General features: G+C 42.4%; 2 protein-coding genes across 2 annotated transcripts in view; one reads left to right on the top strand and one right to left on the bottom strand.

The window, feature by feature from the left end:
- LOC113015987 (semaphorin-5B-like) overlaps positions 1–10,620 on the bottom strand; it is a 45,270-nt gene extending 34,650 nt beyond the window's left edge. Inside the window, exon 1 of the mRNA XM_026158407.2 lies at positions 10,425–10,620. The gene's annotated coding sequence lies outside the window, so the exon portion shown is untranslated. The remainder of the gene's footprint in view (positions 1–10,424) is intronic.
- Positions 10,621–12,665: 2,045 nt separating this feature from the next.
- kpnb3 (karyopherin (importin) beta 3) lies at positions 12,666–23,693 on the top strand. Its single transcript, XM_026158406.2, has 26 exons — positions 12,666–12,837; positions 14,980–15,060; positions 16,193–16,385; positions 16,600–16,702; positions 16,791–16,887; positions 17,024–17,128; positions 17,660–17,782; positions 17,873–17,993; positions 18,082–18,169; positions 18,309–18,415; positions 18,551–18,675; positions 18,824–18,913; positions 18,995–19,168; positions 19,259–19,477; positions 19,590–19,673; positions 19,761–19,893; positions 20,254–20,375; positions 20,461–20,557; positions 20,837–21,009; positions 21,116–21,227; positions 21,346–21,401; positions 21,507–21,629; positions 21,721–21,940; positions 22,030–22,258; positions 22,343–22,484; positions 22,571–23,693. Exons 1-26 carry the CDS (start codon positions 12,760–12,762, stop codon positions 22,655–22,657), a joined length of 3,282 nt encoding a protein of 1,093 aa, XP_026014191.2. The 5' UTR covers positions 12,666–12,759; the 3' UTR covers positions 22,658–23,693.
- Positions 23,694–24,383: the final 690 nt, after the last annotated feature.

The following is a 24,383-nucleotide window of genomic DNA, read 5'->3' on the forward strand; positions in this document are numbered from 1 at the left end:
TTTAATCTTGAGCTAAAGGGGCTGGCTTTGGATCCAAGCAGCCATACGCCAAATCAATCGATCATCTTATCACACAAGCACAAATAACTCAAAAGCTGGTGAAAATCATGATTCCCAGTTAGTATTGGAAAAATACATTAAAAGGACAAAACAAGCAATGAGAAAGCTGTGCGTGAGCCCACCATCGTGATCAATAGTAAATGGACTGGTACTTACAAAGCTCTTCTTTCCTTTAACTGAGCACTCAAAGCCCTTTTGAGCACTTAAAACACTAGGAGTGCTCAAGAGATAAGTTGCACTTCTCTCCTTTGCCCTCTTTCATGTGTGCTCAGTGGAGCAGAGGAGATACACGTGGTGAAACAGCGAGCAGAGGAGAGCAGCAAAACATAAGCACGGAAATCAGATGAAAAAGCTGCACATAAAGGGTGAGCAGGTAACCAAGTGCTCAATTTCCAGACGGCAGCAACCTAGGTTCCAATCTAACCTGTGGAGCTTTGCCCTGCCACTTTCTTCACTTTCCTGTCTGTCGCTACTATCATTATCAAATAAAGGCAATTGACAAAAAACAATATAAAAAAAGGATTGTGTACTGAATTATTTGTTTTTTTTGGTGGAGGTGGAGGGGTGGTTTAACATTTAACTTTCGCTTTCTCTTTCACACTCTTATAACCATGAGAAAGGCCACCACAGGGAGGGACTAACACGTCCCTGGTACTACCAAAACGCTAACAGCGAAGCTTGAGTTACAAGACAGATGGAGTGAGACTTCCAGTGACCACACCCGTAACTCAGTTATGAAGGTGGATAAGTTATTTAAAAAATGCCCTTTTATTGCTGTAAATTTGAGCATTTTAACATGGTTTGAAACCACCTTAAACACGCACCAAGTGTTGCTGGGTTTGCTATATTATATAGTGTGGCAAAAACAATCAGCAGCAGATAGATAATGGATGATAGGAAAATGTCACTTCTATCTGAGAAGCATTCTGAAGTAAAAGAAAATGTTGTGTTTATGGCAAAACCTTTAACATTAGTGCTAAGAATTAAAACACAGTGATGCACGAACTCTCAAACTAACTATTTACGCTTTAATCAGCAGGCACAAAGGCAGACAAAAAAGAGGTTAAGTGCTCTCAGCTACATCTGAAATCATCTGGATACTAAAGTAAGACTTGGTGTTGGTTGAACACAGCTGCAGTAGCACCGATGTGTAAATGAATCAGGAGACAGAGTCAACACCAAATTCCATTAGTTCAGACAAACATTTCGTTTGCCTAAACAAAGAAATTCAGACTTCCCTCTTGAGAGACCCGATGCCCAGCAGAAAACTGTGATAACATCCGCTAATAAATTTAACTGACTGTGACCCATTAAGGGCAAAAAAGTTCAAACACAAGCACGAGTACTTTTACAACTGAATACGAATACTTTAAATACCCTAAAGAAACTAGCTGTGGATTTTTGTGTTAGCTGTAGAATAATTAGAGATCATGTCAGAAAACATGAGTCTAACTCTTTAACTCTTGATGCAGTGAATAAATTTAATATTGACAGCTGTGAGCCAGCCTGGTTTTCCCATCAGGCTTTACAGAAACTTCATCCAGTGGATGTTAGAGGCGGGTGGATCAATCCAAATATTGATAGTCGATACTAGAGCAGGGCGATATGACCAAAAATATTTATCACGATATACATTTGAAAATTTGCGATAACGATATAACTGACGATATAATTGACACTAGACAAAATACTTTACAACTCCACAAGTTTATTAGTGCAAAAAACCCCATCAATGTATTTTCACTTAAACAAGCAGCTGTTTTTTATGTGCATTAAAGTTATATAAAAACGTAACAGTGCAAATTCCTTGCTGACAGTTTAACCAAAAGTCATTTCCAGTGGAAATTGGCCGACATATCCTCAGCATAACCATGTATAATATCCACTAAACTTAAAAAGAGGTTATACACACACAATACGGTAATATTATGTTGAAGCACAGTACGTATCACTCCGCGAGGCGCCTGCCTACGATAGCCGTAATGCTCCAACAATCCATCAAGCGGTGCGGCTTCGTAGCTTAGCAAAGTCATACTAAAACATTTGACAGATTTTCGAGCGCCGTGTACATAAAATTGTTTCGAGGTCAGTAAACACAACCAGAATTCATACATAAGGCACACAGGATTATAGAAAGCAGTATCTTTACAGTATCATTAGACTTTTATTTTCTATTTACAACCACTGTCAATTTTCAGAAAAATCAAAGGATTGATTTTAAGTGTGCCGTATTTTCCAAAAAACATGGTAATAACAACGGCCCGCTAGCATGCTCTACCAAAAATAGTGCTTTGTTGTGTATCTGACGGACGAAAGCCAAACTGAAGTTGCAGCATTTTTACAAACCAATTCTGGTTCATCCGTTTCATTTAACGATCCGCTTTCGCTCTTCTCATTCTGCGTCACCGCCATGTGCGTATGTAAACACAGGCACTGCGCATGCACGTTTTACCCATATTCTATCGCGATATTTCATTTTCTTATCGTTGCCCAAAATTACACCGGTATTAGCGTGAATGGTATGATATAGCCCAGCCCTAGTCGATACCACTGGTATCTTGTTGTCACTGGTATCAGATTGATACCAGTGCGATTAGATTGATGCTTATCATACCCTGAACACACTCTGTGAAAAATATCTGAACCTTTTTTGTTAGTTACTTGTTAGTTAGACAGTAACTTGGTATCAGATCAATACCAGAGTATCACTAGTGGATACCTGGTAATTACACATGCCTTTGGCAGATCAAATGAACATGGAAGTAAGCAATGAGGGGTGGGAGGAATGTCCGGAGAGTAGGGCTGGGCCAAATTATACCTTTCACGGTAATACCGGTATAATGTTAGGCAACGATAAGAAAATGAAATATCATGCTAGAATATGGGTAAAACATGCATGCGCAGTGCCTTTGTTTTCATACGCTTATATGCACATGGCGAACAGGCATGGCGGCGACGGAGAATGAGAAGGGCGAAAGCGGATTGTCGAATGAATCAGATGAACCAAAATTGGTTTGTAAAAATGCTGCAACTTCAGTGGTTTGGAACTGGTTTGGTTTTCATCCGTCAGACACCCACCAAAGCAAAAAATTTTGTAGAACATGGAAGCGGTCCATGGGGGCAAAGGGAGGAAACACCACAAACCTATTTCATCATTCGAACCAGAAGCACTTGTTGGAGTACAGCAAAGCTGTTTCAGCACGTGAAGAAACGTCCGCTTCAACTAGCACGGTGGTGAGACCAAAGAAGCTGACTCAACAAACAATTGGCGTAGCTTTAAATAGCTGCACGCTAGGACTGGGCAATATATCGAGTTTTTAAATATATCGACACAGTTTTATACGAGATATGAGATGTGACAATATCGTTTATATATCGATGTAGTCTACGTTACGTTATAACTATACTTGTGGAGCCGCAAGTTTTCCTCTCTTTCGTCCACTGTGTCTCTACGCAACGTTACTCTGCCTCGCCTCTCTCCTTCACTGAACACAGCTCCTCCGCCCCCATCGCTTCACCTGCAGGCAACGACAAGATGGACACGGCAGCTATCACAGAGGAGCTGGTCGGTAAAAAGAAAACATTTGGAGATTACTATTTTAGTGCTGTCAGCGTGACGTTAACGCCATAACTACATTAACGGGGCAAATATCTGTTAACGAGTTACCGCGCATCGCCCCGTGCATGAGGCTGAACGGCGTCAACGTGTTAACAAGCTAACCGGGCTAACGCGTTGACACCTAAAATCCTTTCATTTTCTCAAAATGTCGACAGTGTGCCTTATGTATGAATTCTTGTTGTGCTTACTGACCGCAAACCGATTTTATGTGGTACACAGTGCTCAGAAACCTTTCAAAAAGTGTTTTGGTACGACTTTGGTAAGCTACGAAAGCTGCACTGCTTAAAGGACTGTTGGAGCATTATAGCTACCAAGGAGCCTCGCGGAGTGATACGTACTCTGCTTCAACGTAATATTACCTTACTGTGTGTATAAGGACCATAAATGGCACCTGTTCAGAGACACGGTTACAAAGAGGATTTCAAACTCCAGGCTGTCAGTCACGCAGTAGAACCTGGGAACAGAGCAGCTGCTTGTTATTATGCTCAGCGTCTGTTACTTTACATTTTGACTGCACAATTGTGAGCTCTTTGTTATGCACAAAAACAACATTGTTTTATTTTATTTATGGAGCATTATTATTTAATAAATGCTGATCATTTATTTCTGAGTAATTTTTTCTTGTACATCTATGCTGTATGTTAATAAATGTGCCTGTGTGAGATTTGGGACACAGTGTGACTAAGAACTCTCTTTTTGTTCTTACTTTATGGCTTTAAAAAATATTGAGATATATATCGTATATCGCCATCCAGCTAAAGAATATCGAGATATGAATTTTGGGTCATATTGCCCAGTCCTACTGCATCTCTAATGACAAAAGTAGTAAACGCTGGGAGGAACTAACTAATGCAGTGATGCATTGTTTAGCCAGGGATATGATGCTCATTCAGCATGTGGAAAGAGAAGTCAATTGTATCGTCAGTTATCTTGTTATCACAAATTTTTAAATATATATCATGATAAATATTTTTGGCCATATTGCCCTGCCCTACCGGAGAGTATACATAACTGTTCACTTAATACGAGATACAGGCTTATACAATTTATTACATTACCATAGACCACAGGTGTTGAACTCCAGCCTCGAGGGCCAGTGTCCTGCAGGTTTTAGATGTGTCCTTGATCCATCACAGCTGATTTAAATGGCTAAATTACCTCCTCAACATGTCTTGAAGTTCTCCAGAGGGCTGGTAATTAACTAATCATGTGATTCAGGTGTGTTGACCCAGGGTGAGATCTAAAACCTGCAGGACACCGGCCCTCGAGGCCTGGAGTTCGACACCCCTGCCATAGACTATCAGCTACACACTCTCTCCCCTGATATTCCACCTGTCTGTCATCAATGCAAATCCACCACTGGTAATTTGACTTATTCTTTCTGGTCATGTAGTTATTGGAAGAGCATTTTTACTGTTACTCTGAAGCATTTGGAAAGAGCTGGGAACCAGACGCATTTACAGCTATCCTTGGGGTGACCAGTGATTTGACGTGTGTTAATAAGTATGAACAGATTGCAATCCACTTTGGAATGGCAATTGCAAGAAAGTTAATAGTACGACAGTCGGGTGGGAAAAAAAAGACTCTGCACTCACATTTGAGCTTTGGATGGGAAGAATTGTAAATATGTTGCATCTAGAGAGACTGAGGCTTCTCGGTGATATGAGACTCAATATATTTGAGAGATCCCGGCATTTTAATGGCATTTTTGAATGGGGAAAATCAGTATGCTGCGTGTGTGTGTGTATTTGCTTGTGTCTTTACTGGGAAATACTCAAAGAAATAAAAAGAGGTAAGGGTATTTGTTTGAATAAAAATGCAGAAATCTACATCCAGTGCAGGAAATAAGATATACATTTTCCAATTCAACACGCGGCGTCTTTAAATTACAACCTTAGAAATGGCAATGCAGTCCAATCTTTCTGTTGTATTAATTTACATCTAATATCTTTGATGTTCCACTCTCCACCGCTGTGTGCTTTATGATCTTTGCCCGTCCAGGTTCCTTCAAACTTAGAAGCATAATCACATTCTTTCTGTCATTCCTGAAAGGTTTTTTGCTTCCTTATACATGTGTGATATTTGCTTAAGCAAGCGAACACAGCTGCTGGCATGCTATGGACAGCTTGCACCGTGCTGCCACTGACCACTGCTGAGTACAGGAAAGGCCGAAACTCACCCACCATAAAAATTCTGGGCATATCTAAGTGCATCATGAAATTTAAGGACTAATAAATGGAATGCAAAAAGGCATAAATGATCGCAAATACTGTTTCTGTCGTTAAAATGATAAATACAGAAATCTTCTGGCTGTAATGAGCCTGATCAGCGGGCTGTATGACGGACTAAGATCAAATAGCTCTCCTATGGATGCACACCATCATATCTGTCAAGCCAGCAAGCAGGAAATATGACAGCTCCTCACACTGTTGACAGAAACAGCAGCCAGGCGCGGCTGTACAAGTGGCTGCCAATCTGATAAGGCGAAGGGGTGACCTCCTGTTCAGAAATTAATGGCACCGATAAATCAAACACACTGAAAAACGACAGGCTCGTTTAGCTTCTCGTGGGCCCGGCGGAGCCTAAGAGACAAATAACACTGTCCAGTCTCATCCCCAACTTTAACAGGGCAGGATATTCATCTCTCCCAGCCTCAGTATCACCACAGCGGAGAACCAAACCCCCCACCACTACCACCACCACCACCACCCCACCCCCTGAGAGGATGAATGGCTCGCTCCTGTGCAAACTTCAGGATGACCTCCTCCGGCTGTGTTTTTGCTGCCCCTCCTGTCAGCGCTGAGGCTGAAAGATTGCAGGCACGGTGAGGCGGCAGGGGAGCCTCAGCGCAAGCCGAAGCAGCACCGGTGAAAAACAACCAGCTCAGAACATTATAGAGTAATGATAATATATATCATGATAAATATTTTTGGCCATATTGCCCTGCCCTACCGGAGAGTATACATAACTGTTCACTTAATACGAGATACAGGCTTATACAATTTATTACATTACCATAGACCACAGGTGTTGAACTCCAGCCTCGAGGGCCAGTGTCCTGCAGGTTTTAGATGTGTCCTTGATCCAACACAGCTGATTCAAACGGCTAAATTACCTCCTCAACATGTCTTGAAGTTCTCCAGAGACCTGGGAATGAACTAATGATTTGATTCAGGTATGTGAACACAGGGTGATATCAAAAACATGCAGGACACCGGCACTTGAGGCCAGGAGTTGCCTACCCCTGCCCTAGATGCATCCATCTGAGTGTGTGTGTGTGTGTGTGTGTGTGTGTGTGTGTGTGTGTGTGTGCGTGTGCGTGTGTGAATGTTCGATAAAAGCTTGGGTGAATGAGACTTTGAATGCTCAAACTGAGTAGGATATAAGTGCCACTCTGTTTACTGTTGGATAAATATGCGCTCATAAGTTTAGAAGTACTTTATTTATCCCATATTTGGAAATTCTGGCATCATCATGTCAAAATATTTCTGACGTCCCCTTTTAGAGGCGTCATCTGCGCTTGTGAAGTCAAGAAAAATGGTTCGATAACAAAATAAAAAACCAATTTTTTCCATGTTTTTGTGTCTTTAATCTCAGAATATTTTCAGATTCTCTTCTTACAAATTGATTTTGTATTATTTGCTCATATTTTAACTTCATAATATTAGACAATATTACATTTTTGCACCACATTAATATCAGGGCAGCTCCAGGACTTTTTTTCCTTGTGAATTTGCGAAGTTAATCTCAGAAAATGTAAGTTTTTGTTTAAATATTACACAACTTTTTTAAACTTGTGTTTCTGAATCAATTTGCTTTTATGCACTCGTTATCCACTCCTGTGTTTATGTGACTTGTGGCACTTGTAGATGAACTCTTGGAAATTAGATCTTGGCGTTGGTTACATTTAGTAAAATCAACTTCAGCAGCTCAGACTTGAACTAGCAAACTTATTTTCCAGTCATGCACACTGACATCTGTCCCGCAGCTTGTCTGAGGTATTAGAAAGCATTATTTTCAGTGTCAATTAAACTGCGAGTTATGTTCAAAATCAACTTATTGACCATTTTGTTGATAAGAAATCTATCACGGAGCAAAACTAAATTTGCCTATGATCACATTTCCTCCAAACTTATTAGCAAATATTATTACTGAATATCACAATATCAACACTCTAATATTGTCACAATCAATTAATCCAAACACACCAGCCAATCCCCAATGGGCTCCATTAATCACAGACCAGCTGCAGAGGAGGGCTACAGTGGTAGCCCAACAACTCTTAACCCCCAAAACCAGCGCCACCACCACCCACGTCACCGCCTTCAATGGACTCCTTGTGCAGCACATAGGGCTCCACTGTGAAGCACGTCTGCGTGTCACAAAGAAATATTGATGTTAAACACTTCAAACATTCAGTTCGTTCCGCTTTAAACACTGGCTGTGTTGATTTTCGAAAACCCTGCAGTCACTGAGGTTTACCTTTCTACTGGAGCTATAAAAAAAAGACTCACACACACAAGAAGAAACAGGGGCTAGGTCCAGTTTAGAGGTTAGAGAAGAAACCCACAGACACTTACGGTGAGTCACTGAGCAACATTCTGGGAAATTTGCTAAAATCAGATCTCAAACATGTAGATTTGCATAAGTCATGTTTGGGTCCAACCTATAGCATGCAGCTGGTCTTGTTCTGTCAAAACTAGAGTCTGGCAGCTTTTAAAATATCATGTTTACTCTTCATATCTTGTTTATTTACTTGTGCAGAAATAGAAATGCAAAAATGAGAGATGGTTTTAGCAGCTGCAAACTTTTTTTTTGCTGTTTATCGGGTAAACTTCGGGAGGGTAAGCATCTCGCACAGCGGCACGAAATCTCTTACCAAAATTCACATGCCATCCGAAGGTCGCTGCTTTTCATTTCCAGAAAGCTTTCTGCTCTTCCTCATAATTACCACCATTGTCCTACAATGCAAGGCACAAAATGCAGAGATTTGTACCAAGGTTATTTAAATAAATAAAGGTTAGGCACACAGACACAGTCTCAGTCTGTCCATCAGGGCCTCGGGAATAAACTTGCTCATTTGCTCTTTTTCCACTCCAGCCCAACCTCATGACACTGTGGAGGTCTGTGGGTAACACATTCAGGAATCCAGTTTAATGACTGAATGCCACTTCCATTTCAGGGGTTATACATTAGCAGCAGAAGGGCTGTTGCATATAGTCAGGGCTCTGAGAAGCCCTGTCTCTATTTAGTGCTGAGGCAGAAAGAAAAATTAATTGCAACTAAAACTGTTATTTATTTGAGTATTATATAGGAATAAACACATTTAATACTTCCTGCACAGTCTAACTGTAAAGCTTGTCATAGATTTGACATGTTTGACTCCACTGCCTGCTGTCAGTCACACATTTAACCGAGGAATAATCATAATAATGATAGCAGCACGTTCATGTTTACCAGTTAAAGTATGGTAAACTTAGAGTCTGAACAGTCTGTCTGAAGGAAATATCTGTTAAGTTCTCGGCCTTTTTTCCTTCTTCTATCACATGGATCTCTTCAATTCAGTTCAATTCAGTTTTATTCATAGCTCCAAATCACAACAACAGTTGCCTCAACGTGCTTTGTATTGTAAGGTAAAGACCCTACAATAACACAGAGAAAACCCCAACAATCAGACAACCCCCTAGGAGCAAACGCTTGGTGACAGTGGGAAGCAAAAACTCCCTTTTAACAGGAAGAAACCATTGGCAGAATCAGGCACATGAACAAGTTTTTCAGCATCACTCTGAAACAGAAGTTTTAGAGATATTGTGCAAATTTTTAAAAAAAAAAGCAGTCCTATAACCTGACCTTATAACAATAACAATACAATAACCACCTTGTGTTTCTGCCCCATCTTCAATGACAGCAACAACAACAACAACAGCAATAGTGCAGGGAAGACGGAAGTCATGGTGTGCTCTCCGCCCAAGACGGTGCTACAAAAGTTGTTTTAATGTATCTTTGCAGTGGTTTGCAGTTGTCTGCAGTTTGTTTGGCGGGTACTTTTGCACAAATCAACTACTTTCAGAAAGCTGGATACACTCTGAAGCAAAACCCATTTGTCAGTGTCCTAAAAGGAAAATATTCACTCACTATATCATCTACAGGCACCAGGTTCACAGTCCGAGGTGTATACTGACTGAACACCTGGAGGAAAATTACGGGCTGATGTGAAGCCAATCCATCATGTTATCCACTTGCAGTACAGTCACTGTAGCTTTACCGTTGCACATCAGTCCACCAGGAATGTAGTCTACTTCTAAAGTTTGGTTAACCGGTTACAAATAAATCCTGCACCGACGACACTGTCTAATTTTACTAATCTTTCTAAAGATATTAAAATGCATTCACAGCACGTGATGCAGTGTTAAGAAGTTCTGACTTACAGAACAAATAATTTCATCAAACTGTCAACTTCAAAGCTTTAGTACTTAATGCTTCCAACATGTGATTTAAATAAGAAAATATTAGAGCCGAATTTGAGGGGGAACTCCAACTAAAGGATACTTCACGGTTTTAAACTGAAATATGCTTTCCAGCTTTCCAGGCAATACAAATTTTACATTTGTAAATGGAGTTCGGCGCTAATTCGTTCAACGCATTAACCACAGACGGGCTGATGAATTCCACGAGCTTGTCTATGAAATAAAGTTTAAAAATGGAACAAAAAAAGAAAACAATGTTAATGGAAGCGCGAGCTTACCTCTCACCTTTGGGTCATCACAGGATTCACGGTGAGGGGAGTTATGCGGGCTCAGAGACAGATGCAGGACTCGCTGCAGACCCGCCGTCCACAGCTGTGCACTCTGCTGCAGCCCTGTGATGGCAGGGCGAGGCAGGCTCAGACCACTAGGGGCGCTGTGTGATAAACTGAGTGGTTTCTACGTTTAATACCGCAATAAGTGTGATTTGACAGGCGTCTTTATGCATGACGGAAAACAAAAAGAGAAAGAAAGCAAGAAGTTATGTTGCTTTTTTGTTTTTTATAAAAGTCAGTCTCAGGCCCGTATTGAGTCATTATGACTTCCCAGAGCCGATAGCCAGTGTGAGTCTGTGACACTGTATTGCAGAACATTTTCTCCAGTAAGACAAACCTCGCTTTTTAAAGAAACTTTAAAAACTTTACAAAAAAAGTGGATCCACTTAGTCAGGAAGGTTGTGCTAAAATTAGTCTTGGCTATGGATTGTCCAAGGGTTGCCTTCTCTTTCTTGATAGAAGGCATGTGCCACTTATTACTGGCACATGGATGAGCTCATTGAGAAAAAGAAAAATACAATCAAGAAACCACTGAGCAAAGCTTGGCTGCCACCTAGCGGGAGAACATTACGCAATCCCACTGCAAAACATTAACCTAATCATGTACTCTATGTAAACAATGACTGTATCTAAAGCACTGCAGTTTGCATTTCAGATAAGTTATGAATATTTCCAAAAGCCTCAAACACGTTTTTCAATTAAAATAATCAATTACGACCTCTGTGTATTTTATTTTTATTTAATTTTATATATATATGTATGTACATGCACACACGTAGATATACATATATACTATACATATTCAGTAATGTGCATACACTTTATATTTGTACATATATTTATTGTTATAATCCTCAGATTTACCCATTCTTATATTTTGTTTGTTCTTACGTTATTGTATTGTATTTTGCACGCCTCTGTTGCTTGTGAAGCTTGTACACAAGAATTTCACTCACATGTGCTGTACCAGTGTACCTGCACATGTGATGTGACAATAAAAGTGATTTGATTTGATTTGAAAACATAAACACATAAAAACTCAGTCAGAAATAGAACAAGTTCAACATATAATACAGTTAATGTAAGATTAAAAAAATGAGACAATTTACCTTGCAATCTGTATTCAGGTGTTTCTTCTATATACACTATAAATATAAAAATGCAATTTTCAACCATAGTTTGGCTTTAAATCTAGAATTATTTCTTTCTTACCTATTTCTACTTGCAAGATGTGAATGCTTTTGGACTTGTAATGGTAGATGTTCAACATAAAAAAGCATGTGAGCATATGACATAACTAAATGAATGAATGAATGTTGGGAAACATGACAGAACAAAAAACTAAACAACGACAAATCAGCTACAAATCTAATAGGGCAACAAGTGTATTGTTTTTCTGCCTCTTCTTCTTCTCATTCTTTATGATCTGCATATAATACTAATCATCATCATCATCATCATATTATAGCACTTTTTTCCTGAAATTACAACGTAATAAATAAAGCCTGAACCATAAAATAATTGCCAGAAAATTATTTATTTATTTATGGTATTTTTTAAAAAAAACCTGGACTGTTCCTTGAACCTTCTGACTAATAAAAAAAATGAATTAAATATTACTTTGCATTTATGAGTTATAATCTGCATCTGGCATTGTTGTGCAATTTATTTAGGCTTTCATGAAGAAGAAAAAAATCACAGGTCTCAAAAACTCCTGTATGAACTATGATGCATTTGGCTTCATGTGGTTAATTCTAACAATATGCAGTGACTGAGAAAGCATTAAGTTTAATTTCTTTTGTAAAATTACCAAATCATGCCATTTCTAAAGTCTTCACTCAAAGCTCTACTTCAATCTTGTTATTTAGAAAATAAAGGGGAATTGATTCATCGTTCAGTCCTATCTAATCGCAGTTTTTAGTATATCCAACTGAGTAAACCTGTTTGCTTTTTTAGCTGTGATAACGTGTTGATGAACTGTTGCTCTGATTGTTTCTATTTTCTCAGCCATGACGCAATAAACTCCCGCGCTTTAGTAATTCACCGGTAGCTAATAGAAACAACGCATTCACGTTCCCTGTGTCGATTTCAACCAATAGACACAGAGAGTGCGTGCCAGCCAATGGCGAGCGCATGCCTAAGGTCTTCGATCCAATGACCCCTGAGTAAGGTCGATAAAGCTAGCCAATAAGACGCTAGCAGCATTGTGTGACCGAGGCAGGGTCTGCCGGGTTCATTTCGCCGCTCCTCCACCCGGCTGCTCTTTTTGGATCTCACTGCAATGGCGGAACAGCAGCAGTTCTACCTCTTGCTGGGTAACTTGATGAGCCCTGACAACAACGTCAGGAAACAGGCAGAGGTAAGACGAGGAAAAAAACAGTTTTTAGTGGCTGACAAGTTCGGCGAATGCTGGAAGTCGTGTGGCCAAGTTAGCAGAAGCTAACTACTTAGCTGTCCATCCTGGCCGCGCGCAGCCTCTCACGTCAAGCTCGGTAGCCCACGTGCGCTGTGAAGCCGAGTACTAGTCAGCTAACGCTAACTACCACCATGTTGCGTAGTTATACGTGGACATAATTTCGATGTCACAGATACCAGCGCTGTCATGACACCATGTAGCCGTACGTGTCTCGGCAAAGCTCGGGCTGTTCGGTAAAAAGTGAACGGACCCGTTTGTCGGAACCAGCCTCCAAACCTCCAGCTGACAGTGGCGCCTGTAGAGTACAGGAAGTAGCAGCAAGCTAATGAGCTACCCACAGTGCTGCTAGGTTTGTTAGCTAGCACGCTAGGGTTCAGCACATTGGCTTGCTAAAATATTAAAGCGGAATATTGAGACTGAACGTGGCACATATGCTGAGTTACTGCTGCGGTGATAAACAAACCATCAAAGGGATAGGCTGTAGATGGTGAGGTAGTTCATTCAAAGGGGCGATTACTTATGCAATGGCCTCCGGTCGTGTTAACTAAAAGTCAAGTCTTAACCAGACAGTTTTAAACTAGCAGCCGTGTTTCCCTTCGTGAAGTTGATCATCTCAGTTTCAGACACGTCAGTAGCTAGGCTCGTCTCCTCGGATTAGTTTCTCTCAGAGGATTTGTTTAGGCTGTGTCTAGCTCGTCTATTCACTCTTCCCCCCTCACAACCACCATTATTAGCCTCTTGTCGCCGCAGAGCATTGTTACCAGCGTCCCCCTCCCTCTCCGGCACCCCGACTTTTGGATGAGGTGGTTGAATCTTATCACACACCGCCTCTCTCTACCAGTCAGCGTTTTTCTTTGATAAACTCAGACTGTCTGCCGGGATGCTAAGCTCACTGGAATTCATCCTTTATAGGAACTCCTCCCGTTCTCTTTTACTCGCATAATAGGAATTGATCCACCTGTATGGGACCTAAACTCACATTTTAACAGTTGAAAGATACAGTTAGTCACCCTTTATTTTATTTTAATTTTTTTGTAGTTAATCCCATCACTAGTTCATCCAAGTGGTGGTATTATGAGAAGCCATGAAGTGCATTTGAATTTGTGTGGCAACCAAACTCATTTAGGCTTTAGGTGGACAAATGGATTAGTGCAGTAGTTCAAGTCAGGTTATAAGAGGAGTGGACTTTGCAGATTGATTTGCAGGTAATTCAAGGGTTGCTCAACCTGAGCGCTTGGTCATTCTGATTCTAATTGTTTGGGATTTGATTTTAGCCCAGCCGTTGGCACATCTGTGCTCCTCCCTGTCTCATTTTGTCAGTTTGGGAATCATTGAAGGTGGCTCTCCCGTGCAGTTGTGTTAAGAGTTTGTATTCGATCCTTCCACATGATGGGGATGCTGAAACTACATGCACATAGTGACTTTTACCAGAGCGCACACCAGAGGTTTCACTGTATCCCTGTGGAGTCTCATTTAACTTGGGTAAACCAGCATAACAGTGGTAAAATAAATGGGTGGCTCTTGTGTATGAGCCCATTAGGGCTCATGTTCAGTTTATAGCCATATTCGGTACACTTGCACAAATGTCACACTTTTACTGCTGATTAAAATACTGATTGTCTTTATAGCAAACATCAGTGATGTACAGGGTTTTTCCTGGCTCAGAACTGGACATTTGGGGTGCGATTATGCAAAGAAACACAATGTGAGTTGAGGCAGAGTGTTACCTTACCTGACAGATGTCTATGTATTTTCCTGTGGGTTTTTTTTTTTTTTTTTTTTTTTGCCATTTTTATAAGGAAAATATATTCATGCTTCTGTAGCTTAACCCTCAGTAAAAATGGGAAAAGTGAATATTCAGTCCTGCCTTTATATTTCAGGTAATCCCTGATATGACCTCACTGGACAGTCCTTATTATTTTGACCACAGCATCTGTTTAAGCTTGAGTGTTTTGTTTTGGGGGTTTTTTTTTTGGTTTTCTTTGTAACTGCAGTAAAGGGAACATGATGCTGTATTAGCAGTAGAAATTCATGTTGTGCATGGCCTGTCTGATCCTAACCGCGGTGCTTTCATTTTCTTTTCAGGAGACCTACGACAATATTCCAGGCCAGAATAAGATCACATTCTTGCTACAAGCTGTCAGAGATGCGTCTGCTGCAGAGGAGGTTTGTACACGGATTGTGAACATATCTGTGGCATGACATGGTGAATTTTTTCAGCCTGAAGCAGGGGAACTTCAAAAACTTGGCCACTTAAGAGCCCATCTGAGACATTTATGATCTGTTGTATTGTGCTCAATGAAGTCTTGACACACCCAAAAACGGACCATTTAGGCCAAAGGTCAGACAAAGTTGACGTAATTCTTTCACCTTTAAAATCTTAAGTTGTCAACAAATGTTGTGTATGAAATTTGTTTTTCACTCGTTCACATCTCCGTGGGTTTTTTGGGTGCTGTGTCACAGTTAATATGAGACATTACATGCTAAATAAATGGATTATGTGCATTTTTGCCCTATATGAATAATGTACTGAGTGGGTTTTAATACACACAATAACTTGGAAAAACATCATCCAAAGTAATCAGGGATGCGCTCCAGCCTCTGTCAGAATCTAATAAAAGGATGGTGAAATATTAAATCCAAATATTCTTATATATGTCTATCTGTCGTAATTATTACCCATTCAGATGGCAGTACACATGGGAAAGAGTGATGCAATGCGTGACACTGAAGCCTGCAATACCTTTTATCTCTAAAAGATGCAACATTGCTGGCATTTCAAGTATGTAGTCCGGCTATCACATGTGAGGCCTCGGCGCTGCCTGACTACGGCTTGTTGTGAGTCACAGTTCTGGCATTCAGGCAGTCATGTTTACTCTGAATCCACCAGCTGCTTGGGTCCTCATGCTTCCTCTGCTTTACTTTACCTCAAGGCTGATATTTTTAGAGGCTTGAAATGGGAGCAGGCAGAGAGGTGCTTGGCCCAGGGAGAGTGACTCTGCCATTCTAAGACACTCGGTCTGGTTTTGTTTTTGTTTTTTTTATTCCCCTTAATGACCACTCACTCTAAAGGTTTTGGTTTACCAAACGGGTAACATGTCTTTGCAGAAGGAAACGATTTGTTTCACAACACTTGTTAAATAGAGAGCATAAACTATAAAACTAGCTGGTCCAGTAAGCCAACTGCCCAACTAAACTGAAAAAGGAACACTTGTGTATGGGTGTCTGACATGACTGTTTAGGTATGACGTCATGTTGAAAGCAGCATTGTATTTAATAATTTTTTTTGCCCCCACAGGTCAAACAGATGGCAGCAGTGCTGCTGCGGCGGCTGCTGTCTTCCTCTTTTGAGGAGATCTACCCAGGCCTGACCGTGGAGATGCAGACAGCCATCAAAACAGAGCTGCTGACGGGCATCCAACAAGAGACTTCCCCAACCATCCGCAAGAAGATCTGCGACATTGCAGCCGAGCTGTCCCGGAACCTGATCGGTGATTTTTATATTTATTTATTTTTTCTCTCTCACTCTCTTCTGGTGGCTGTTGATTAAACGCTATGGATAAGCCATGACTCAGTATTTCCCATGTTATGCAGGAATAATGGGCAAACATTCTCATGGGTCATTAATGAAATTCTCAGATGTTGATCAAATAACATTCAAAGTGGAAATTACTGAGGAATGTTTGGTGTTTTTGTTTAATGTAGATGACGATGGGAATAACCAGTGGCCAGAGGTGCTCAAGTTTCTGTTTGATTCTGTCAACGCTGAGAATGTCGGCCTCAGAGAAGCTGCCTTGCACATATTCTGGTGAGCTCCTGTTGCATGATGAATTCAAACTCTTACTCAGGCGGATGCACTGATGGCTGACTGATGTCTTCCAATGATATCTTTCTAGGAACTTTCCAGGAATCTTTGGCAACCAGCAGCAGCATTATATGGAAGTTATCAAGCGCATGCTTGTTCAGTGCATGCAGGACCAGGCAAACCCACAGGTAAGGTTTTAGGATGGGGCATGGCCTGGTAGCTGAAACGTGATGTCATTTAACTTTGTGTGGATCTTTCTTTCATATCACACACCTCTCAGTTCCCTTTCTTAGCTGCTTTTATGTATTTAAATTAATCTCACAGATTCGTACCCTGGCGGCTCGGGCTGCAGCATCTTTTGTTCTGTCCAATGAAAGCAACACAGCTCTGCTGAAACACTTTGCTGATCTCCTGCCGGGAATCCTGCAGGTAAGCTATAACACATTGGTGTGTTTGTGATTTCAGATCGGATCACTTTGTACTGTAGATACGGAACCCGTCAGTACTTATGTTTTTGCACCGGTAATGGCTTCTGAGCACTAAGAGCATCAGTCATTTAAGATCTATTAATTAAAGTTTAATGTTGGATATCTGCAAATGGAGGCTGGAACTTCAAAGTAAATGGTCTACTGCTTACTCGGAGTGACATGATGTTTTCATACTGTTATGATCGATTCTGACGACAGTCTCTGCATTGAGAGGTTATTGAAGTCATGTGAAAGCAAATACACATGCAAGTGTTTGGTAGCGTTTGTTCCTGCAGGTTATAATAATGCAGCATCATTATGAAATATTGGGCATCTTGGATCCTGTAGCAAATCTTCTATTGCAGTAGCATATTTTGTGTTTGACTCATAAAGGTGGAAGAGGAAGTCAGGACAGAATGTGGCATTAACTTTGCCACACCTGTTGAATATATTTGCATTACAAACCTACCTGTTTGTTTGATTTACCCATCAGGCAGTGAATGAGTCATGCTACCAGGGAGATGACTCTGTGCTCAAGTCTCTGGTGGAAATTGCAGACACGGCACCCAAATACTTGAGACCCAACTTGGAGGAAACACTGCAGCTCTGTCTGAGGGTAAGCTGCAACCTCTAAATGGTGAATATCTCTTTACCACTGATCAAGACTCGAGGCATCGTTTCATGTGCAATTGTCCTGTCTCCTCAGCTGTGCGCTGATACCAACCTTACAAATATGCAACGGCAGCTGGCATTGGAAGTCATCGTCACGTTATCAGAGACGGCAGCGGCCATGCTAAGAAAACACACGGCCATTGTAGCACAGAGTGGTAAGAGTTTGATTCAGCGGCCTCTATAATGATGTGCCCAAATAAGATGAGTGGAGTAGTTTTGATAGAAGTCTGTTATGTTTATTAGTGCCTCAGATGCTGGCTATGATGGTGGATCTCGAGGATGATGATGAGTGGGCGATGGCAGATGAGCTGGAAGATGAAGACTTTGACAGGTACATCCTGATGCACTAATATATTTCCATCTTTGAGGGGTCGGTACAGTATCTGCGTCCCCTACTTCTTAAAGTACTCTGAAGTTCAGTAGATGTGTGCATGTCCATAAGTTCCTGGATGTTTCTTGTGCTTCACCAGTAACGCTGTGGCTGGGGAGAGCGCGCTTGATCGAATTGCCTGTGGTCTGGGAGGGAAGATCATTCTTCCCATGATCAAACAGCATATCATGCAGATGCTGCAGAATCGTAAGTAAAGCTGCACATTACTGCAGCACTGATTTAACTTTAATTAAGCTACCATTTTTTTTTCATACAGCAAAATTAACAGCTGCTTTGGTACTAAAGTGCTTAAATTTGTGTCAATTATGTGTTTCCTGCTAGCTGACTGGAAGTATCGCCATGCTGGGTTAATGGCGCTGTCGGCCATCGGTGAGGGTTGCCACCAGCAGATGGAGGCCATCCTCCAAGAGATTGTCAGCTTTGTCCTCCTGTTCTGCGCCGACCCTGTAAGGAAACGGCAGCCGTTGTACAAAAGTGCCACTCAGTTTACTTAACTGTCTTAATGGTTGGTTGATCAATGTTTAGTCGCATCATTTCCCATTTCTTAATCATTTACACTTTTTTTTTTTTTTTTTTTTTTTTTCTCCTTCCTAGCACCCAAGGGTGCGGTATGCTGCCTGCAATGCTATTGGACAAATGGCCACAGACTTTGCCCCCACCTTCCAAAAGAAATTCCATGATAAGGTATCTGAAGTGACTTAAACAGCTGTGCAAGCATTTTCATTTTCTTCATGGCTACAAAGACAGTTTGTTTATTCGTTTTAGGTGATCTCAGCCCTGCTGCAGACCATGGAGGACCAGAGTAACCCTCGGGTGCAGGCCCATGCCGCCGCCGCCCTCATAAACTTTACAGAGGACTGTCCTAAATCGCTGCTCATCCTTTATCTGGACAACTTGGTGCAGCACCTTCATGTCATCATGGTTGCCAAGCTGCAGGAGGTACAGTAAAGTGTTCGAGGAGACCCTGCATTCACAAAGTCGGTGTGTGTGTGTGGTCTGTTTCATACAAATCATTTCTTCAACCTTCAGCTGATCCAGAAGGGCACGAAGCTGGTGCTGGAGCAGGTGGTGACATCCATCGCCTCAGTGGCCGACACCGCAGAGGAGAAGTTTGTGCCATATTACGACATGTTCATGCCCTCGCTCAAACACATTGTAGAAAACGCCGTGCAGAAGGAGCTCCGGCTGCTGCGCGGCAAGACCATAGAGTGCATCAGTCTCATCGGCCTGGCTGTCGGCAAGGAGAAGGTATACTTTGACCATCAAAGCATACCATGTGCCAAGATCCTAATTCAAGGTTATTCCCTTTAAATTAAGCTTTAACCCTCATATTCGCACATCTTTCTCTCTGCCCTTCTAGTTCATGCCAGATGCATCGGCTGTAATGCAGCTGCTCCTCAAGACCCAGACTGACTTCAACGATCTGGAGGATGATGATCCCCAGGTAGGACGACTTGAACAAAACTTAAAACTATCTAGTTCAAGGTGGTGGTCACACACAGTCAGCTGCTATGGTTTGTTCTCGGTTTAGATCTCCTACATGATCTCAGCCTGGGCGAGAATGTGCAAGATTCTGGGGAAGGAGTTCCAGCAGTATCTGCCGGTGGTGATGGGCCCCCTGATGAAGACTGCCTCCATCAAGCCTGAGGTGGCCCTGCTTGACAGTAAGTAACAGACAGCTGCCGCCTGTGCCTCCTGCACTGACTTCTGATGCGTGTCCAGTTTGTTCTATAAGCCTGAAATGAAAGTCTGCAGGCATTCAAATGATCAGTTACCAAAGCATGCTTTAAACCTGATCAATCCAGTGGTGAATAAAGGCTGCAGCCATGTACCTTTACCCATATTGCAACGAATCAGTGTCCGTAGATTAATAGTCACAAATCTCTGAAGAATATCTGCTCACTGTCACGTGTTCATATTTAATATTGCAGTAATGTGCTGCCTGCTGGGACTTCTATATGTGATTCTTGTATGTGTAATGTAAAGGATTCACTTAAAACTCTTTCACTTTTCTCCTTTTAAAGCCCAGGACATGGAGAACATATCAGAGGATGATGGCTGGGAGTTTGTCAACCTGGGAGACCAGCAGAGTTTTGGAATCAAGACAGCTGGCCTGGAGGAGAAGGCTACTGCCTGTCAGATGCTGGTGAGAAGAAAATGAGACTCAAGACTGTCCTGAGAAGCTGTGGATGTGGTCATCACTCACTCTTCCTCTTCTTTCTTTTTCTCAGGTGTGTTATGCCAAAGAGCTGAAAGAAGGTTTTGTTGAGTACACAGAGCAGGTGGTGAAACTCATGGTTCCTCTGCTCAAGTTCTACTTTCATGATGATATCCTCTTGTTATGACATTTTAAACTTCAGTATAATTGAATGGTCTGATTCTTATATAGCAATTTCCTATTCTTCCAGGGCACTCAGTGCTGCATGATTTTGGGGGGGCAGGGGCATTCAACCTTTAAAATAGTTTAGCTGGATTCAAACATTCAGGAGGAGGCAGCACGATCAGATTCCATGTTTAGATGTTAAAGACTTCAGCATGAACGTCTCTGATGGTTCCACTGTTCAGATTAAGTGAAAATACAGGTGACGTTGGCCTTAACTGTCTCACGTGTGCGGGTGGCAGCAGCTGAGTCCATGCCCCTGCTGCTTGAGTGTGCCCGGGTTCGAGGACCAGAATACCTCACCCAGATGTGGCACTTCATGTGCGACGCCCTCATCAAGGCCATCGGCACAGAGCCAGACTCGGATGTCCTGTCAGAAATCATGCATTCGTTTGCCAAGGTAGCTACATTTTGGGCTTTTTTTTTTTTTTTTTTTTTTTTTTTTCCCCCTTCTCTCCCCGTGAGCCATGTTATTTTGTGCACTGACAAAAGTGTGTTTGTTAAAGTGCATAGAGCTGATGGGAGACGGCTGTCTGAACAGCGAGCATTTTGAGGAGCTGGGCGGCATCCTGAAGGGGAAGCTGGAGGAGCACTTTAAGAACCAGGAGCTCAGGCAGGGTGAGACTTCAGAAACACAAATATTTTAGCCATGACAAATGATACATCACAAATACCATGAGGGCATGATTATTTTAAATGCTGGTACAAAATCCTAACACATACTTGTGTTATCCAGCTAAGAGACAGGATGAAGATTATGATGAGCAGGTAGAGGAAACACTACAAGATGAGGTAAATATTTTTGCTTTGCGTGTTAACCTTCAAAAATGATGATGATGATGATGATGATGATGATGCAAGACACTCCAAGCCATCATGGTGTTTGTCTTCTCCCAGGATGAGAACGATGTGTACATTCTGACCAAAGTATCTGACATCCTGCACTCGGTGTTCAGCAGTTACAAAGAGAAGGTGCTGCCTTGGTTTGAGCAGCTGCTGCAGCTCATTGTCCAGCTAATAGTGAGTGATTGTTGAGCACTGTTTTTTTTAAGTATCATATGTACATGGAAACTGGAAATGAATACTACTAAACTGTCTCACTTGTCTTCAGTGTCCTAACAGGCCCTGGGCTGACAGACAGTGGGGTCTGTGCATCTTTGACGATGTGGTGGAGCACTGCAGCCCCTCCTCGTTCAAATACGCAGAATATTTCTTGCGGCCGATGATCCAGTCACTCTGCGACACGAGCCCCGAGGTCCGGCAGGCAGCTGCCTACGGCGTCGGCGTCATGGCTCAGTTCGGAGGCGAGAACTACCGCCCCTTCTGCACAGGTATGACCTGGTCTTTACTTTACCTGCTGGCAGTTCAGTTGTTTAGCGACACCTACATGATGTGCTCTGGTCTTTCTTCTTCGTCACAGAGGCCCTCCCCCTGCTGGTCAGAGTCATCCAGGCAGCTGACTCGCGCTCAAAGGAAAACGTCAACGCTACAGAGAACTGCGTCTCTGCTGTGGGAAAGCTCATGAGGTTCCGACCAGAGTGCGTCAACGTTAACGAGGTCCTTCCCCACTGGCTCAGCTGGCTACCGCTCAAAGAGGACAAAGAGGAGGCGGTCCACACTTTTGACTTCCTCTGTGACCTCATTGAGAGGTAGGGTACCGAGACTTCATTTTCCTGACTGTCTATGAACCACCTCCACCCTGCACACCTGACCTCTCAATCCTTTCTCCACAGCAACAACCCGATTGTCCTCGGACCAGAGAACGCAAATCTTCCTAAAATTTTCTTCATCATAGCCGACGGCGTCTCAAATGAATCTATCAAGAGCGAAGACGCGTGCAGCAAGCGGCTCGCTAACGTGATCCGTCAAGTGCAGGTAAGCCCAGAAATGTAGACACAGCCCTCAAATCTACTTTGGGTAATCTGCAAAGCATTTAAACATATTCTTGTCATATCTTCCAGACCTCAGCAGGATTGTGGACACAGTGCATATCGACACTCAATGAGACGCAGCAGAAAGCCATACAGGACCTTCTGAGTACTGCCTGAGCCTGAACCTCGCCTCCGTCACCTCCCTTCTCTTTAAAAATTAAAAATCAAGCCCATTAAGAAAAGTTGAACTCCTGAACCTCCTCCAAACACTCCCTCTTCTTCCTCCTGCTCTGATCTGTAGTGCATATGGATGCTGGCTTCACCCCAACCACAACCCCCTACCAACTACATTACTCCACCTACATTCAACTGACTTGGAGCAGGTTGGATATGAATGACGAAGGAGGACTCTGGCCATCTGCTTTAAAGACTTTTTACCTGTATTGATGGGAGTGGGATAAGAGTAAAAGGTTTTGTCTCATCACCGTTACACGTCTTCTACTCGGATGTTTTTATTTTTTTTTCCCAACCATTCCCAGACATGTGACCGGTCTCGTCGCGCCCAGACTCAATCACCAAGTCGCCCTACACAAACTCATTGGACAGTCGGGCTCAGGAGGAGCTACAGTGGGGGGGGGACGTGGGGACAGGACAATTCTAGTGGACTGAGCAACTGAACGAGGTGGAAATGCACACTGGGCAATCACTGCCTGTCTCCTGTGAAATTATTATTTTATTTTTTTGTATTTTTATTTTTATTCTTTTCTCGTTTCACCCTAGCATTTCCTGGGGGGAAATGTCCTCTGACTACTGCAGCTCAGAGCTTTCAAAAGTAATGGCATGTTTAAGTGGCTAACCCTAGAAAATATTCATCGTTAGGAAATTTACGTCATCGTTGTCTGGGAGAGTTGATATCGACTTGAGCAGCTTTCCTCCATAGCCTTCCAGACAGCTGTTCACAGGAAGTGAAGCATTTGAACGGTTAAGGGCCCTTTTTAGGTAGCAGCATAACGACTCGGCGCTCTCTAAGAAGTTGGTCACAGCTGTAAAGCCTGTGGCGCGTTGGTGAAATATGAAGTGTAGAATGAAACGTATTTGTTTAAGTACTACCTTACTCTTAACTTTACAGTTCTGACCCTTTGCAGTCCTGCAGGTATGTGATGGAAATCCAGAAACTACCAAGAATAAAACTACATTTGAGAATTCTGAAAAAGTGGTCTTCATTTTCTGCTTGCAACTTCCAGTCATTCGGCATCTTGGACAACCAGGGGAAACTGTCATCACATGTCTACACGCGCATATTTTGAAGCTTTGTCTAAACTGGCTTTAATTTCGCAACACATAAGATGTTGATTCTGCCAGTGCCATCCTGATTAACATGTTCTGTAAGCTGAAATTCAGTTCAATTCTAACCCAAAGTAGTGTTTACAGCCAGGATTAAAGTGTTCAAACATGTGGCACAGCTGAAAGTAGTTTCTGTATAAAAAAATCATCCATCCATCTTCATCCGCTTTATCCGAGGCCGGGTCGCGGGGGCAGCAGCCTAAGCAAAGAGGCCCAGACCTCCCTCTCCCCAGCCACCTCCTCCAGCTTATCCGGGGGAATACCAAGGCGTTCCCAGGCCAGCCGAGAGATATCATCTCTCCAGCGTGTCCTGGGTCTGCCCCGGGGCCTCCTCCCGGTGGGACATGCCTGGAACATCTCACCCAGGAGGCGCCCAGGGGGCATCCTTGTCAGATGCCCGAACCACCTCAGCTGGCTCCTTTCGATGTGGAGCAGCAGCTGCTCTACTCTGAGCCCCTCCTGGATGGCAGAACTAAAAATCAATTTTAAAATTTTCTCCCCATCTTGTCTCAGAGGTTTTGAAAGCTTCTCTTGAGGTTGTACTTCTGGGAAATTCAGG

The sequence above is a fragment of the Astatotilapia calliptera genome, chromosome 23 (genome assembly GCF_964374335.1).
Source record: "Astatotilapia calliptera chromosome 23, fAstCal68.1, whole genome shotgun sequence".
In the NCBI taxonomy this organism is placed as follows: Eukaryota; Metazoa; Chordata; class Actinopteri; order Cichliformes; family Cichlidae; genus Astatotilapia; species Astatotilapia calliptera.

Coding starts and splice junctions, on each gene's coding strand:
- kpnb3 (XM_026158406.2), top strand. CDS start 12,760: ATGGCGGAACAGCAGCAGTTCTACCTCTTGCTGGGTAACTTGATGAGC. Junction 17,994..18,081: donor GGCCATTGTAGCACAGAGTG/GTAAGAGTTTGA, acceptor TATGTTTATTAG/TGCCTCAGATGCTGGCTATG. Junction 21,228..21,345: donor GAACCAGGAGCTCAGGCAGG/GTGAGACTTCAG, acceptor TGTGTTATCCAG/CTAAGAGACAGGATGAAGAT.